At 49.4% G+C, this 14,080-nt stretch overlaps 1 protein-coding gene across 1 annotated transcript; it reads right to left on the minus strand.

The window, feature by feature from the left end:
- Nucleotides 1–9,308: 9,308 nt before the first annotated feature.
- On the minus strand, nt 9,309–13,240 carry sdf2 (stromal cell-derived factor 2). The gene is made up of 3 exons (XM_055658122.1): nt 12,967–13,240; nt 11,255–11,451; nt 9,309–9,639 (listed from the first exon to the last, which is right to left on the minus strand). The coding sequence occupies exons 1-3, from the start codon at nt 13,199–13,201 to the stop codon at nt 9,352–9,354; spliced, it is 720 nt and encodes a 239-aa protein (XP_055514097.1). The 5' UTR covers nt 13,202–13,240; the 3' UTR covers nt 9,309–9,351.
- Nucleotides 13,241–14,080: the final 840 nt, after the last annotated feature.

Below are 14,080 nucleotides of genomic sequence, written 5' to 3' on the forward strand. Positions count from 1 at the left end.
GGGTTCGATCCCGACTACGGGTGCTGTCTGTACGGAGTTTGTACGTTCTCCCCGTGACCTGCCTGGGTTTTCTTCGGGATCTTCAGTTCCCCCCCACACTCCAAAGACGTACAAGTCTGGAGATTAATTGGCTTGGTGTAAATGTAAAAATTGTCCCTGGTGTGTGTAGGATCGTGTTAATGTGCAGGGATCGCTGGTCCGAATGGCCTGTTTCTGCACTGTATCTCTGAACTAAACCAAGTTCCTTCTATAGAACAATTTAAAACTGAGGTTTTAGTTTTATAAAGTTTTAGAGGTACAGCGTGGAAACAGGCCCTTTGGCCCACCGAGTCCGAGTCGACCAACACTAATTCTATCCCACACACTAGGGACAAACGCGTGGATTTTCTCTGGGTGCTCCTGTTTCCTCCCACACTCCAGAGATGTGTAGATATGAAGTGGGATGACACAGAACTAGTGTGAACGGGTGGGCCATGGTCGCTGTGGACAATGTTTTGTTTAGTTTAGTCTGAAGAAGGATCTCGAACCGAAAAGTCGCCAATTCCTTCTCTCCAGAGATGCTGACTCACCCGCTGAGTTACTCCAGCATTTTGTGTTCGTTTTGTTCAGTGCAGACAAGCAGCGCGGAAACAGGCCCTTCAGCCCACCGAGTCTGCGCCAACCAGCTATCCCTGTACACGAGCACTATCCTACACACACACTAGGGGCAATGTACTTTTTTTTACCAAAGCCAATGAATTTACAAACCTTTAGGGTGCCATCCCTAATCTTATATCCCTAAACCCAAGGTAGAAATATGCAGAATAACCACACTCATTATATTTATTTAATCCAGAATGTTTATAGGGGGCAGAACATAAAGCTGGAATAAAATGCTCTAAGCATATTGAAATGGGATTCCACATGCACCCCCTTAAGAAAGCTTTTCCAATTCTCTTCCAGTTTGGCCTCATTCCAAATACAGATGATAATCTGTGGAAAAAATACATTATTGATTCCATTCATTAAGAAACCAAGACCAATATAACCACAATTACACCGGAATTGTACCTCCCTCTCCCCTGACTCTCAGTCTGAAGGAGGGTCGCTACCCGAAACGTCAACCATTGATGGTCTTTCAGGAAGGAGATGAGGAGCAATTTCTTTAATGGTGAATCTTGTGGGCTGAAACCTCTCCAACAAGCCATTAAGCCACATTATTCATACAATCTTCCCAGAATATCACAGCAATCAATTAAATCATGTTTTTCAAACTTAAATCCTTTCTGCAAAAGCATGATTTTAAGATTAATTCAGTATAATCATTAGGCCTAAAATTACATTGTGCAGCAGATTGGATTTGTTAAAATCACCTTGTCTAAATTGAGGATAAATTTACTGCATTTTACTTGATATACAAGCTCAGAAACATAATAAATTGTTTGCTATCAAAAGTCCTTTCAAATCATTTAAATTAATTTGATTTAGTTATACATGGCTGCCTTAATGCTGCAATCTCCCTTGTCTGCTGCTCTGGCTTTGAAGTGCAATAACTCTCAAAGTAAAATGGCAATTATTCAGTTTAAGTCAGAGATCCTAGATTAGAATTTCCAATTAATATTTTTGTTGTTCCTTCATCACTGAGCTATTTGTTCTTCAGATGGATGAGCAGCAAATCAAGGTAAACAACTGTCCTCTAGAGAGACTGATAGACAATCGTTCCGTTTAGAGGTGCAGCATGGAGAGAGGCCCTTCAGCCCACCGAGGCCATGCTGACAATCGATCACCCATTATTTTAAATTACATTTTTAAAAAAATTAAAATCTGTAGATTCCTTATTGCTCTGGTATTTTATTTAATTCACATGTTTAATAAATAATGTTTTATTATTAATGTTTTATGTGTCGTTCCTAACTGTCACTGTATGTCATGTTGTCACTTGCGGGCGGAGCACCAAGGCAAATTCCTTGCATGTGAATACTTGGCCAATAAACTTAAACTTATCATCCGCACCAGTTCTATGCTATCCCACTTTCTCATCCACTCCCTATACATTAGAGGAAATTTACAACATCTACTTAACCTACAAATCCACATGTCATAGAGTGATATAGTCACACAGCCATGCAGCGTGGAAACAGGCCCTTCAGCCCAACTTGCCCACATGTCCCATCTATACCAGTCCCACCTGCCCGCATTTGGTCCACATCCTTCTAAACCTGTCCTATCCATAAATCCCACGTCTTTGGGGATGTGGAGGGAGACTGTAACACCTGGAGGAAACCCACGCCGTCATGGGGAGAACGTGCAAACTCCACACACAGACAGAACCCGAGGTCAGGATCGAACCTGGATCTCTGACGCTGTGGGGCAGCGGCTCTACCACTGTGACGCCCCCCAGCGGAGTTTATAAAACTGCCCCCCAAAAAATTAAATTCCATATTTTATACACGGGTGATCAATTCTAACTATTCTGGAATAAATTCTATTCACCACGGATGAACAGTAACAGGAGTGAAAATTATTTTCCGTGGCTGTCACTGTGAAACATCAGAGATGTTTACTAACTTCTGCCCCCGACTCTCTTGAATGCCAGGTACGTGGTGGGTGGCGCAGTGACCTCGGGTCCACGCTATAGCAAGTCCTCCAGCTCCACGATGTTAGGCCGCAGAGCAACCGGAGATACGACCTCGAAAACAATCTCATCTCCGGCAGGGTAATAGATTGAAAAAAAGTTTCCCCCTCTGCGGACCCCCTCCCCCGCCCACATAAAAGAAACCAGAGAACATTAACACAAACATTTAAAACACACTAAAAATAACAAAAAAGAGACAAAAGGACAGACAGACTGTTGGCGAGGCTGCCATCGCCGCATCACATGGTGGAAATAACTCCCATCGGGGTCTTTTTACCCTCGCAGTTTCTAAATTCTACCCACGAGGATTCTACAACCTCTGATCTTATCCCTTGCTAAGGACTGAATTTCATTCATGCCAACAGAGCTACCCCACCCCCTCTCTGCCCCCTGCTGGTTAATTACTCCCCGTGTCTTAGTTTAGTTTAGTTTAGAGATACAGCGCAGAAACAGGCTCTTTGGCCCACCGAGTACACGCCGACCAATGATTCCTGCACACTAACATTACCCGACACACACTAGGGACAAATTACCATTACACCAAGCCAATTAACCTAAAACCCTGCACGTGTTTGGAGGGTGGGAGGAAACCAGAGCACCCGGAGAAAACCCACGCAGGTCACGGAGAGAACGTACAAACTCCGTACAGACAGCACCCGTAGTCGGGATCGAACCCAGGTCTCTGGCGCTGTGAGGCAGCAACTCTACCGCTGCGCCACCGTGCCACTCGTGTCGATGTCCGTGTAAGTGTCGATGAACTGGAGAATCAGTCTGAAGAAGGGTCTCTCAACGCGAAACGTCACCCACTCTTTCTCCCCAGAGATGCTGCCTGTCCCGCTGAGTTAGGGGCATGTGCCACTTTCACGACCTCTGCCGAGTTTGCCCTTGGCTCATACTCGCAACATGGTCGCTACGAGGTCGTAGGTAGGTCGTAGCAGGCCATGATGTTAGTCGTAGGTAGGTCGTAGCAGGTCGTGATGCTAATCGTAGGGACTCGTGAAATCAAGTAGGTCGAGGCTTTTTCTCTAGCATGATGAAGAGTCTGTGTACCACATGTACATGGAGTGTGTGATGTTGCAGCCACTGTTCCATTATCTAAAGGGGCTGCTCCGCGCCTGCTGGCTGCACTTCTCACCCGCAATACTCGCCTTCAGACACCCTGTGTATAGGGTCTTGGATGTCCTGGCCGGACCAATCCTGGGCCTGGCCAAGCTGGCCATCCGCGAGTCGATGGGACATGTTGGCCAGTGTGGGTAAGTTGGGCCGAAGGGCCTGTTTCCAACATGGTACGGCTCGATTACTCTACAAGCAAGATGCTGGAGAAACTCAGCGAGTCGGGCGGCATCTGTGGAGGGAATGGACAGATGACTTTTCAGTTCTGGACCCGTCAGATAGTCACAGACAGGTCAAAGGTCTAACCATGGGCATGTGCTCGGGTCACATGGAAGCCTGTCATTTTGTCATTCCTTCTTCCACATGTACCTCGACAACACTACCCACCTCTGCCTCCACTGCCACTCTGAAGAACAAGTCCTGACCCGAAACATCACTTGTCCATTTCCCCCACAGATGCGGCCTGACTTGCCGTTCCTCTAGCACGTGTGATTTTACTCAGTCTCCCAACATCCGCAGTTTCCTGTGTCTCTGTTTCAATATTTGACCTTTTCCATCTACTCTTGTTTATAACTGACTCAATAATGAGCAGCGGGAAAGTTGCTGCCTTTACAGCGCCAGAGACCCAGGTTCGATCCTGACTACAGGAGCTTGGTCAGTACGTTCTTCTGGGTGCTCCAGTTTCCTCCCACACTCCAAAGAAGGTTAATCGGCTTGGTAAATTGTCCCCAGTGTATGCAGGGTAGTGTTAATGTGCGGGGATCGCTGGTCGGCACGGACTCGGTGGGCCGAAGGGCCTGTTTCCGCGCTGTATCTCTAAAACAAAAACACTAAAACATCTCCAAAGGTGCTGATCAATAATCATTAATAAATCCAATCCTAATCAGAAACATTGTACGATAAAATGAATGAAAATACATATAGATTTAAAACTGAGGGGTTTAATGCCTTTCTTGCACATTCCTCACCATGGGAAATCTAAACAACATCTAATATTGCAGAATAATCCATTCATTTGGTAATATTTCAAGTGCACAATGAAACTAAAATTAGAAGTCTGCAAGACCATAAATCAATTTCTGATTAATGCTGTGTGCCAAATTATCTGCAATCTGACTCCTGGGAGTTCCAATTGAATAAAATGAATAATGGGAAGAGATAATGTAGTTCAATTGTTTGGGCAAAACTTTCAAAGCTGTGATCCAAATTACCAGGCTGAAACCACTTATTATCCAACAACACTTGTGATGACGGATGGTCAAATTCAGTTTAGTTTTGAGATACAGGCCATTCGGCCCACCGAATCCGCTCCGACCAGCGATCCCCGCACACTAACACTATCCGACACAGGCTAGAGAAAATTTACATTTGCACAAAGCCAATCAACCTACATACCTGCACGCCTTTGGAGTGTGTGGGGGAAACCGAAGATCTCGGAGAAAACCCACGCAGGTCACGGGGAGAACGCACAAACTCCGTACAGTCAGGATCGAACCCGGGTCTCTAGCGCTGTGAGGCAGCAACTCTAAAGATATGCCACCACATTGACATTTCATTCCGTCAAAGATAAAACTGGAAACAATTGTCTTAAATTGAGAGACTCCGACAGCCAAGTCTTTGAGATGGATATAATTAATGATTAGATTTCCGGACATATCCAAATAAACAGAAATTCCACTAAACCTATTGTAAGTGGAGATTAAAACGAATGTTCTGGACAAGAAAAAAATAATTGAATTAAAGAGGGATAACACTGTAAAGGCTAGATAACTACTGGGATAATGTTCATGCTAGTCATTTAAGAATAACGCACCAGGCAAGAAAATGTAACTGATCCACACAATACTTGTCAGTGTGTGTTCGTTTGATTCATGGTAAATTAGCTCAAGTGCAATTAACATTGAAGGAGAGTCTAAATCTAGGACGTTTAAGGCAGCGAAGCTTTGTTGGGAGGAGGAACAATCTTTAGTATTCACTGCAAGTAATCCACTACTGGAACTCAATAAACAATAAACTTTATAGAGGCACAAAAAGCTGAAGTAAAGGGGCTGTCCCACTGCGGCAACCTAATTGAAGAGTTTAGGAGAGTTTGAAAAAATGTCATGTTGAAGACCTCCTTCGATTTCCTTCAACTATGTTGAAGACTAGCTTTGACTAGCTACGGGAAAATTGGACTCCGAATAGTGGAGGCGACCTCCTTCGACTAGAAACATAGAAATTAGGTGCAGGAGTAGGCCATTCGGCCCTTCGAGCCTTCGACTATGTTGAAGACCATCTATGACTACCTTTGATTACCTTCCACCTAACATGCCGACCCACTACGACCTACTTCGACTAAACCTACGAGTAAAAAAAGTGTCGATTTTTTCCATCGCGACCTATTTTTAGCCGCGGGCATTTTTCAAAATGTTTAAAAATATATGCCGCGACCTAGCTGAGGCTTCGAGTACGCGGGGACTACTCTCGAGCATGAAAGAGAGTTACAAAGACCTCCTAGGACCTCGTGTCGACCATGCTGCGAGCATGTGTCGAGGGCAAACTCGCAGATTAGGTCTATTTTCAGTTTAAACCAGCATCTGCAGTTCCATTCAAAACAAAAACCTTTCTTCCCTCCCCCCGTACCTTCATCCCTCATGGGTTTCCTCCGGGTGCTCCGGTTTCTTCCCACACTCTACGGACGTGCAGGTTTGTAGCACATTGGCGTCTGCACATTGTCCCTTGTGTGTAGGATGGAACTCATGTACGGAAATCACTCGGTGGGCCGAAGGGCCTGTGTCCACGCTGTGTCTCCAAAACTAAACATCTCAACTTTTCTACATTTCAGTTTCACAAATCGCAACCCTTAATCTTTTTTTTGGGCTCGCACCTGCCTTTTCATCTCTGGTTTCTGTCCAACAATTTGCCATTCAAACCACCCACCCGTGTTCACCTATTACCGGCTAATGCCTTTTCCTGGCTGCCCCCGCTATCAGTCTGAAGAGGAATCAATCAGGCAGTGAAGAAAGCCTTCAAAACGAGGAGTTGAGTATAGGAGCAGAGGTCCTTCGGCAGTTGTATAGGGCCCTAATGAGACCGCACCTGGAGTATTGTGTGCAGTTTTGTTCCCCTAATTTGAGGAAGGACATTCTTGCTATTGTGGGAGTGCAGCGTAGATTTACAAGGTTAATTCCCGGGATGGCGGGACTGTCATATGCTGAGAGAATGGAGCAGCTGGGCTTGTACACTCTGGAGTTTAGAAGGATGAGAGGGTATCTTATTGAAACATATAAGATTATTAAGGGTTTGGACACGCTGGAGGGAAGAAACATGTTCCCGATGTTGGGGGGAGTCCAGAACCAGGGGCCACAGTTTAAGAAAAAGGGGCAAGCCATTTAGAAGAGACGAGGTAACACTTTTTCACACAGAAAACTGTGGAATTCTCTGCCTCAGAGGGCGGTGGAGGCCGGTTCTCTGGATACTTTCAAGAGAGAGCTAGATAGGGCTCTTAATGATAGCCGAGTCAGGGGATATGGGGAGTAGGCAGGAACGGGGATGTTTGGGCGGTGCAGGCTCGAAGGGTCGAATGGCCTACTCCTGCACCTATTGAGTCCCGACCCTGTACGGCACCTATCCACGTTGTCCGGAGTTGCTGCCTGCACAGTCGCTGCCTCACAGCGCCAGACCCAGCTTCAATCACGATTACGGGTGCTTGTCTTTACGGAGTTTGTACGTTCTCCCCGTGACCTTCGTGGGTTTTCTCCAGGTGCTCCGGATTCCTCCCACACTCCAAAGGCGTACAGGTTAATTGGCTTGGTGTAAATGTAAAATTTGTCCTCAGTGTGTAGGATAGTGTAGAGTATCGCTGGTCGGCGCGGACTCGGTGGGCCGAAGGTTCTGTTTCCGCACCGTATCTCTAAACTAAACTATTCATTAAACCTGAAGATTGCCCTTCATTCCTGCTCCGATCTTCTGTTCCACTTCAGGTTGGTCTGCCTTGCATCCTGCCACAACAAGAGTTCCGAGACGGCTTCCAAGATGGTGCCCAACCTAGGCGACTATTTGCACGCTGGCTACAGAAGCAGATCTACATATTACATATTACAATCACTCCACACTCTTGCATCTGTAACACACTGTGAACGGCTCGATTGTAACCATGCATTCTTTCCGCTGGCTGGATAGCACGCAACAAAAGCTTTCCACTGTACCTCGGTGCACGTGACAATAAATAGAGACGGGTCTCGACCTGAAACGTCAACCATTCCTTCTCTCCAGAGATGCTGCCTGTCCCGCTGAGTCACAGGAATGTTTAAGAAAGAACTGCAGATGCTGGAAAAATCGAAGGTAGACAAAATTGCTGGAGAAACTCAGCGGGTGAGGCAGCATCTATGGAGCAAAGGAATAGGGGACGTTTCGGGTCGAGACCCTCCTTCAGACTGAACTTAGTCACCTGTCAGGCTTACAGGAATGATTATTGTCCATCAGCGTCTCATTCCAGATGAATGATCTGGTCTTCGCATTTCACTCTTCAAGTGAAGAACTGAGAACTTTAAATCGCAAGCAACCATGGAAGTCGCGTTCTTGATCATGTTGAAGAGAAGGGTGCAAAGCAAGACATATATATTTGCCTTTTGCATAGTCGGTCAGTTTTTATTTAAATAATTCCACATCTAAAGGACCTTTGCACTTTGCCTGTAACTCAAGAATCCAAATACACCAGAAATTAAATTCAGGGCTAGAAATAACAAATGATAATCTTTAATACAATTATTACATTCGGCACTGGTTTAAATGTAACAGCTTTATTATTACTTAAACTTATCTCCCTGGTTAGATTTCTGAATCTGCATATTTACTCGATTATGTTCACGCTGAAGATCATATTTAATGCACTGTAAATTTTGTTCTCAAGTTGGAAGCTCACAACTATTTAAACACTAAATGCTGGAGTGATTCAGCGGGACAGGCAGCATCTCTGGATAGAAAGAACGGGTGCCGTTTCGGGTCGAGACCCTTCTTCAATCTCGAGGAAGGTCTCGACCCGAAACGTCACCAATTCTTACTTTCCCGCGATGCTGCCTGAGCCACTGAGTTACTCCAGCAATTTTGTGTCTATCTTACACTGGTTGTGTAAACCAGCTTCCATCTTACACTAGTCAAACACTGTTTGGAACAATCTAAGGTAGACAAAAATGCTGGAGAAACTCAGCAGGTGAGGCAGCATCTATGGAGCGAAGGAATAGGTGACGTTTCTGGTCAAGACCCTTCTTCAGAAGAAATAGGTGACGTTTCGGGTCGAGACCCTTCTTCAGACTGAAGACGGGTCTCGACCCGAAATGACACCTATTCCTTTGCTCCATAGATGCTGCCTCGCCCGCTGAGTTTCTCCAGCATTTGTGTCTACCTTCGATTTTTCCAGCATCTGCAGTTCTTTCTCAGAACAAACCAAAACAGTTTGAAAATACTGGAGTTGGAGGTTGCACAATAGTGGTGTCTTCAGGATAACCGACACTAGAGGCACATGACATATTAGGTGTTCAAGTCAAAGTACGCATAATACTGATAAGAAAAACCGTGTGGCCCAAGAAGATTTCATTCATGGTCTCATCACATTAAAGGTCACACGACAGCATCATAATCGCTTATTATAGTTCCGAATGGATATTTCCAGCCTTGGAACCCTCCATAGGTTTCATGAAAATCCCTTCCATCGTTTTCCAGGAATTGTATTGGTTTGAATACTGCATGCCGTGGACTTCCCGCTGGCCGTTTATCGGCCTCCCGTACTGTTCCCCTGTAATGGACAGCAGGACCTCAGTGATCGTGTGCTGAAACCTCACTGGATTCTTTCTATCCCAGTACATCTCACTGCATACCACAGTCCAGTCGTCCAGATTGTCACCTTCTCCGTCCTCGCCAAATGCACTCACCTCCTTTACAACACATAAAAAAAGGAAACAATTACAAAAGAAACCATCCCCTTTACCCAAATGTAGACAAAAATGCTGGGGTAACTCAGCGGGTGAGGCAGCATCTATGGAGCGAAGGAATAGGTGGCGTTTCGGGTCGAGACCCTTCTTCAGACTCAATTTATTGTACCTGCACCCGAAACATCACCCATTCCTTCGCTCCATAAATGCTGGCTCACCCGCTGAGTTTCTCCCGCATTTTTCTCTACCTTCGATTTTTCCAGCATCTGCAGTTCTTTCTTAACCCTTTAACCAAATCCATATTTGAGAACAAAACTAGGTTTAAATTACTTTACAAAAGGGCACAGAGATTAGTTTTAGGGCCCAAAATCATTCAATTGTAGCGGCACCAAACGTGGTGAACAAACATTTGATTTATTCAGACATTACATGGTTGGTGTACATGCACGTTTGGTCCCTCTAACATATTGAGTCATTCGGTCATTGTTGCTGCTGCTGCTGCTGAGCGAGGGTGTTGCCTTGAGCTCAGCTACCTGTCGACTCTTGATCTCAACGTCAGATCTGCTTAAGTAGCAGGACACTCCCCTTAGCCCATGACGACACGTGACAGCCCTCGTAACCACTGACGAGGGTTTGACTGTCAGTGGTCTGACCATCAGGTGACGCCACAAAATGCCAATTGGGTCAACACACCTGGTTCCGACAAGGGGGGGGCCGGAGGAAGGAGATGGCGGCTCTGCCGGCAGTCTGTTTTTTCATACCTTTTGTTATTTTTAGCTTTTGTTTAAAGTTTGTTTTAATGTTCTTCTGTTTGTTTTATGTGGTGGGGGGGGGGGGGGGGACCGGGGGAAATATTTTTTTCAAGTTCCTACCTTCCCGGAGATGTTATCAAGTTTCAGATCACATTCTCCGGGCTCTGCGGCCTAACATCGATGGAGCTGGAAGCCGCCTCGGACTGTCGTGACTGTCGCGAACTTACCATCGGAACGGATCCCTTGCTTGAGATCGCTCCCACCGTGGACAGCAGACTTACTATCAAGGGCTCGCAGTCTCGGGAGAGGCTGAGTCAGGAGCTCCAACGCCGCGGAAGGTTCGACCAGCCCCGACTCGAGGTTTGATCGCCCGGCGTGGGGAGCTGACATCACCCCGATATGGGAGCTTGATCTCCTCAACACGGAGGGCCCAAACGCCACCGACTACGGGAGTCAAGACCGTCCCGTCAACAGGAGGATCGAGGCCCCCGACTGAGGAAGAACAAAGGGAAGGACTTGGAACTTTATTTTCGCTTTGAATGTGTGGGAGTCACTGTGATGGATGTTTATGTTAAAATGTGTTTTCTGAGTCTGCTGCTTTTTTTAATTGTATGACTGACTTGGCCAGTGAATTTCACTACACCAATTGGTGTTTTTTTGATAATATATGAACTTATGAGGTCAACGGGGTCAAGGAAAGAGCGTTCACGTCGCGGCCTTGTTTCAAACCAATCTTTCCACCACCACGCACAAGAAGCGCAAGTCAGACACCATTGTCCGGATGCCGAGAAGTGTGTTCAGCTCTGGCTGAACAACTTCTAATCTTGTGTGTGGACTCGATAAGAAGAAGAATGAGGTCAACACACCTGGTTCCCTGACAAAGGTGAGGTGAAGTAATGACTGTGCAGGTTGCGGCCTGTGTTGACGTGGGTCAGGCGGATGGTCTCGCCACATTTGATGGGGTTCCCCCGCTGGCAAACAAGGTCGCTTTTCCCGCGTATCCTCCAATAACTGTTGCTGTCGTCTGCCTCCGTTACTCCAGTGACAGATTGCTGGCCACTTCCTGAAAGAAAGGACAAAGGTGACGGGGAGTCACTTTCGACATTCATTTTTTTTTTTTTAATGTTCAAGGAGCGAAGAAACAGGTTTGAAGATTGGAGACACAATAGACAATAGGTGCAGGAGCAGATCATTCGAGGCAGCACCGCCATTCGATGTGATCATGGCTGATCATCCCCAATCAGTATCCCGTTCCTGCCTGTGTTAAAGAGGGAACTGCAGATGCTGGAGAATCGAGGGTTACACAGAAAAGCTGGAGAAACTCAGCGGGTGCAACAGCATCTATGGAGCGAAGGAAATAGGCAACGTTTCGGGCCGAAACCCTTCTTCAGACTGATCAGGGGTGGGGGTGGGTGGGGACAAGAAAGGGAAAAGGAGGAGTAGCCGGAAGGCTGGAGGGTGGGAGGAGACAGCAGGGGAGCTGAGGAAGGGGAGGAGACAGCAAGGGCTAACAGAATTGGGAGAAGTCCGTTCCTGCCTTGTCCTCATATCCCGACTCCGCTATCTTTAGAAGCCCTATCTAGCTCTCTCTTGAAAGTATCCAGAAAACCTGTCTCCACCGCCCTTTGAGGCAGAGAATTCCAGACTCTTCTGTCCTCCCCCCCCCCCCCGTCTCTCTCTCACCTGCGTTCTCTCCTCGACCTCTCCCTCCCCCCACTTTCTCTCTCCCCCCCACACTCTCTCTCTCTCTCTCTCCCCCCCCACACACTCTCTCTCCCCCACCCCCACACACACTCTCTCCCCCCACCCCCACACTCTCTCTCTCTCCCCACACTATCCCCACCCCCCCCACACTCTCTCCCCCACCCCCACACTCCCCCCACCCCCCCACACTCTCCCCCCCCCCACCTCTCCTCCCTCCCCCCCACACTTTCTCTCTACCCCCCACACGCTCTCCCCCCCCACACTATCCCCCACCCCCCCATCTCTCTCCCCCCACACTATCCCCACCCCCACACTCTCTCCCCCCACACTATCCCCACCCCCCCCCCCACTCTCTCTCTCCTCCCCCCACACTATCCCCACCCCCACACCCTCTCTCTCCCCCACACCCTCTCCCTCCCCCACACCCTCTCTCCCCCCCCACACACTATCCCCCACACCCCTCTCTCCCTCCCCCACACTCTCCCCACCCCCCACACACTCTCCCCCACCCCCCACACCCTCTCCCTCCCCCATCACACTATCCCTACCCCCACACTATCCCCACACCCCACCCTCTCTCCCCCCCCCACCCCCACACACTATCCCCACCCCCACCCTCTCTCCCCCCACCCCCACACACTATCCCCACCCCCCACACCACACTCTCTCCCCCACACTATCCCCACCCCCACACTATCCCCACACACTATCCCCACCCCCCACACTATCCCCACCCCCCCACACTATCCCCACCCCCACACTATCCCCACCCCCACACACTATCCCCACCCCCACACTATCCCCACACTATCCCCACCCCACACTATCTCCCCCACACTATCCCCACCCCCACACTATCCCCACCCCCACCTACCGGATCCGTACTTGACCTCATGCGAGTGCAGCCTGACGTTGTGCAGCGTGTTGAGCAGTTTGACCACGGAGCCGCACGTCACGGGGCTGAGGTCGGCCTGTGCGCGGCCCGACGCCGGCAACCCGCTCACCCACACGCACCACAGCAGCAGCAGCGGCAGCGGCGGGACGCCGGGCCCGAGCCTGGGCCTGGGCCTGGGCCTACAGCTGGAGCCGCACCGCAGCAGCGCCGACATCTTCCCTCCGTCTCCCCGCCACCGCCACCGCCACCTGGAGGACTCGTCTCTGCCGCTGCAGCGTCACTGGGAGGACCAGTGGTGAGCGCTGGAGGACTCGTCAGCGCCGCTGCAGCGTCACTGGGAGGACTAGCGGACACCTGGAGGACTCGTCAGCGCCACTGGGAGGACCAGTGGTGAGCGCTGGAGGACTCGTCCGCGCCGCTACAGCGTCACTGGGAGGACCAGTGGTGAGCGCTGGAGGACTCGTCAGCGCCACTGGGAGGACCAGTGGTGAGCGCTGGAGGACTCGTCAGCGCCGCCTGGAGGACTTGACGGTCTCACTGCAGCGCCACAGGGAGGACCAGCGGTAGCCCGGTGAAGTTGCAGCCCCAACTGCGGGTGCACTGGAGGAGCCGCTGCAGCGCCACTGGGAGGACTAGCGGCCGCCTGGAGGACTTGACGGTCTCACTGCAGCGCCACTGGGAGGACCATCGGTAGCCCGGTGAAGTTGCCGCCCCAACTGCGGGTGCACTGGAGGAGCCGCTGCAGCGCCACTGGGAGGACTAGCGGCCGCCTGGAGGACTTGATGGTCTCACTGCAGCGCCACGAGGAGGACCAGCGGTAGCCCGGTGAAGTTGCAGCCCCAACTGCGGGTGCACTGGAGGAGCCGCTGCAGCGCCACTGGGAGGACTAGCGGCCTCCTGGAGGACCTGCTGGTCTCACTGCAGCGCCGCAGGGAAGACTAGTGGCCGCCTGGGGGAGGTCACGGCCCCAACCGCAGGCACTGGAGATGTTACTGGGAGGACCAGTGGTGGGCGCTGGTCAGAGCGACCGCAGCGCAACTGGGAGGACTAGTGGCCGCCTGGAGAAGTTACAGCTTCCACTGTGGGCACTGGA

This window comes from Leucoraja erinacea, chromosome 28 (assembly GCF_028641065.1).
Source record: "Leucoraja erinacea ecotype New England chromosome 28, Leri_hhj_1, whole genome shotgun sequence".
Classification (NCBI taxonomy): Eukaryota; Metazoa; Chordata; class Chondrichthyes; order Rajiformes; family Rajidae; genus Leucoraja; species Leucoraja erinaceus.

What these genes read in the sequence shown, in the direction of transcription:
- sdf2 (XM_055658122.1), bottom strand. Translation starts at nt 13,201, where the DNA reads ATGTCGGCGCTGCTGCGGTGCGGCTCCAGCTGTAGGCCCAGGCCCAGG. An exon ending in TGAGGTCAAGTACGGATCCG is followed by an intron (nt 11,452 to 12,966) that starts GTAGGTGGGGGT and finishes CCTTTCTTTCAG; the next exon opens with GAAGTGGCCAGCAATCTGTC. An exon ending in CACCTTTGTCAGGGAACCAG is followed by an intron (nt 9,640 to 11,254) that starts GTGTGTTGACCT and finishes TGTGTTGTAAAG; the next exon opens with GAGGTGAGTGCATTTGGCGA.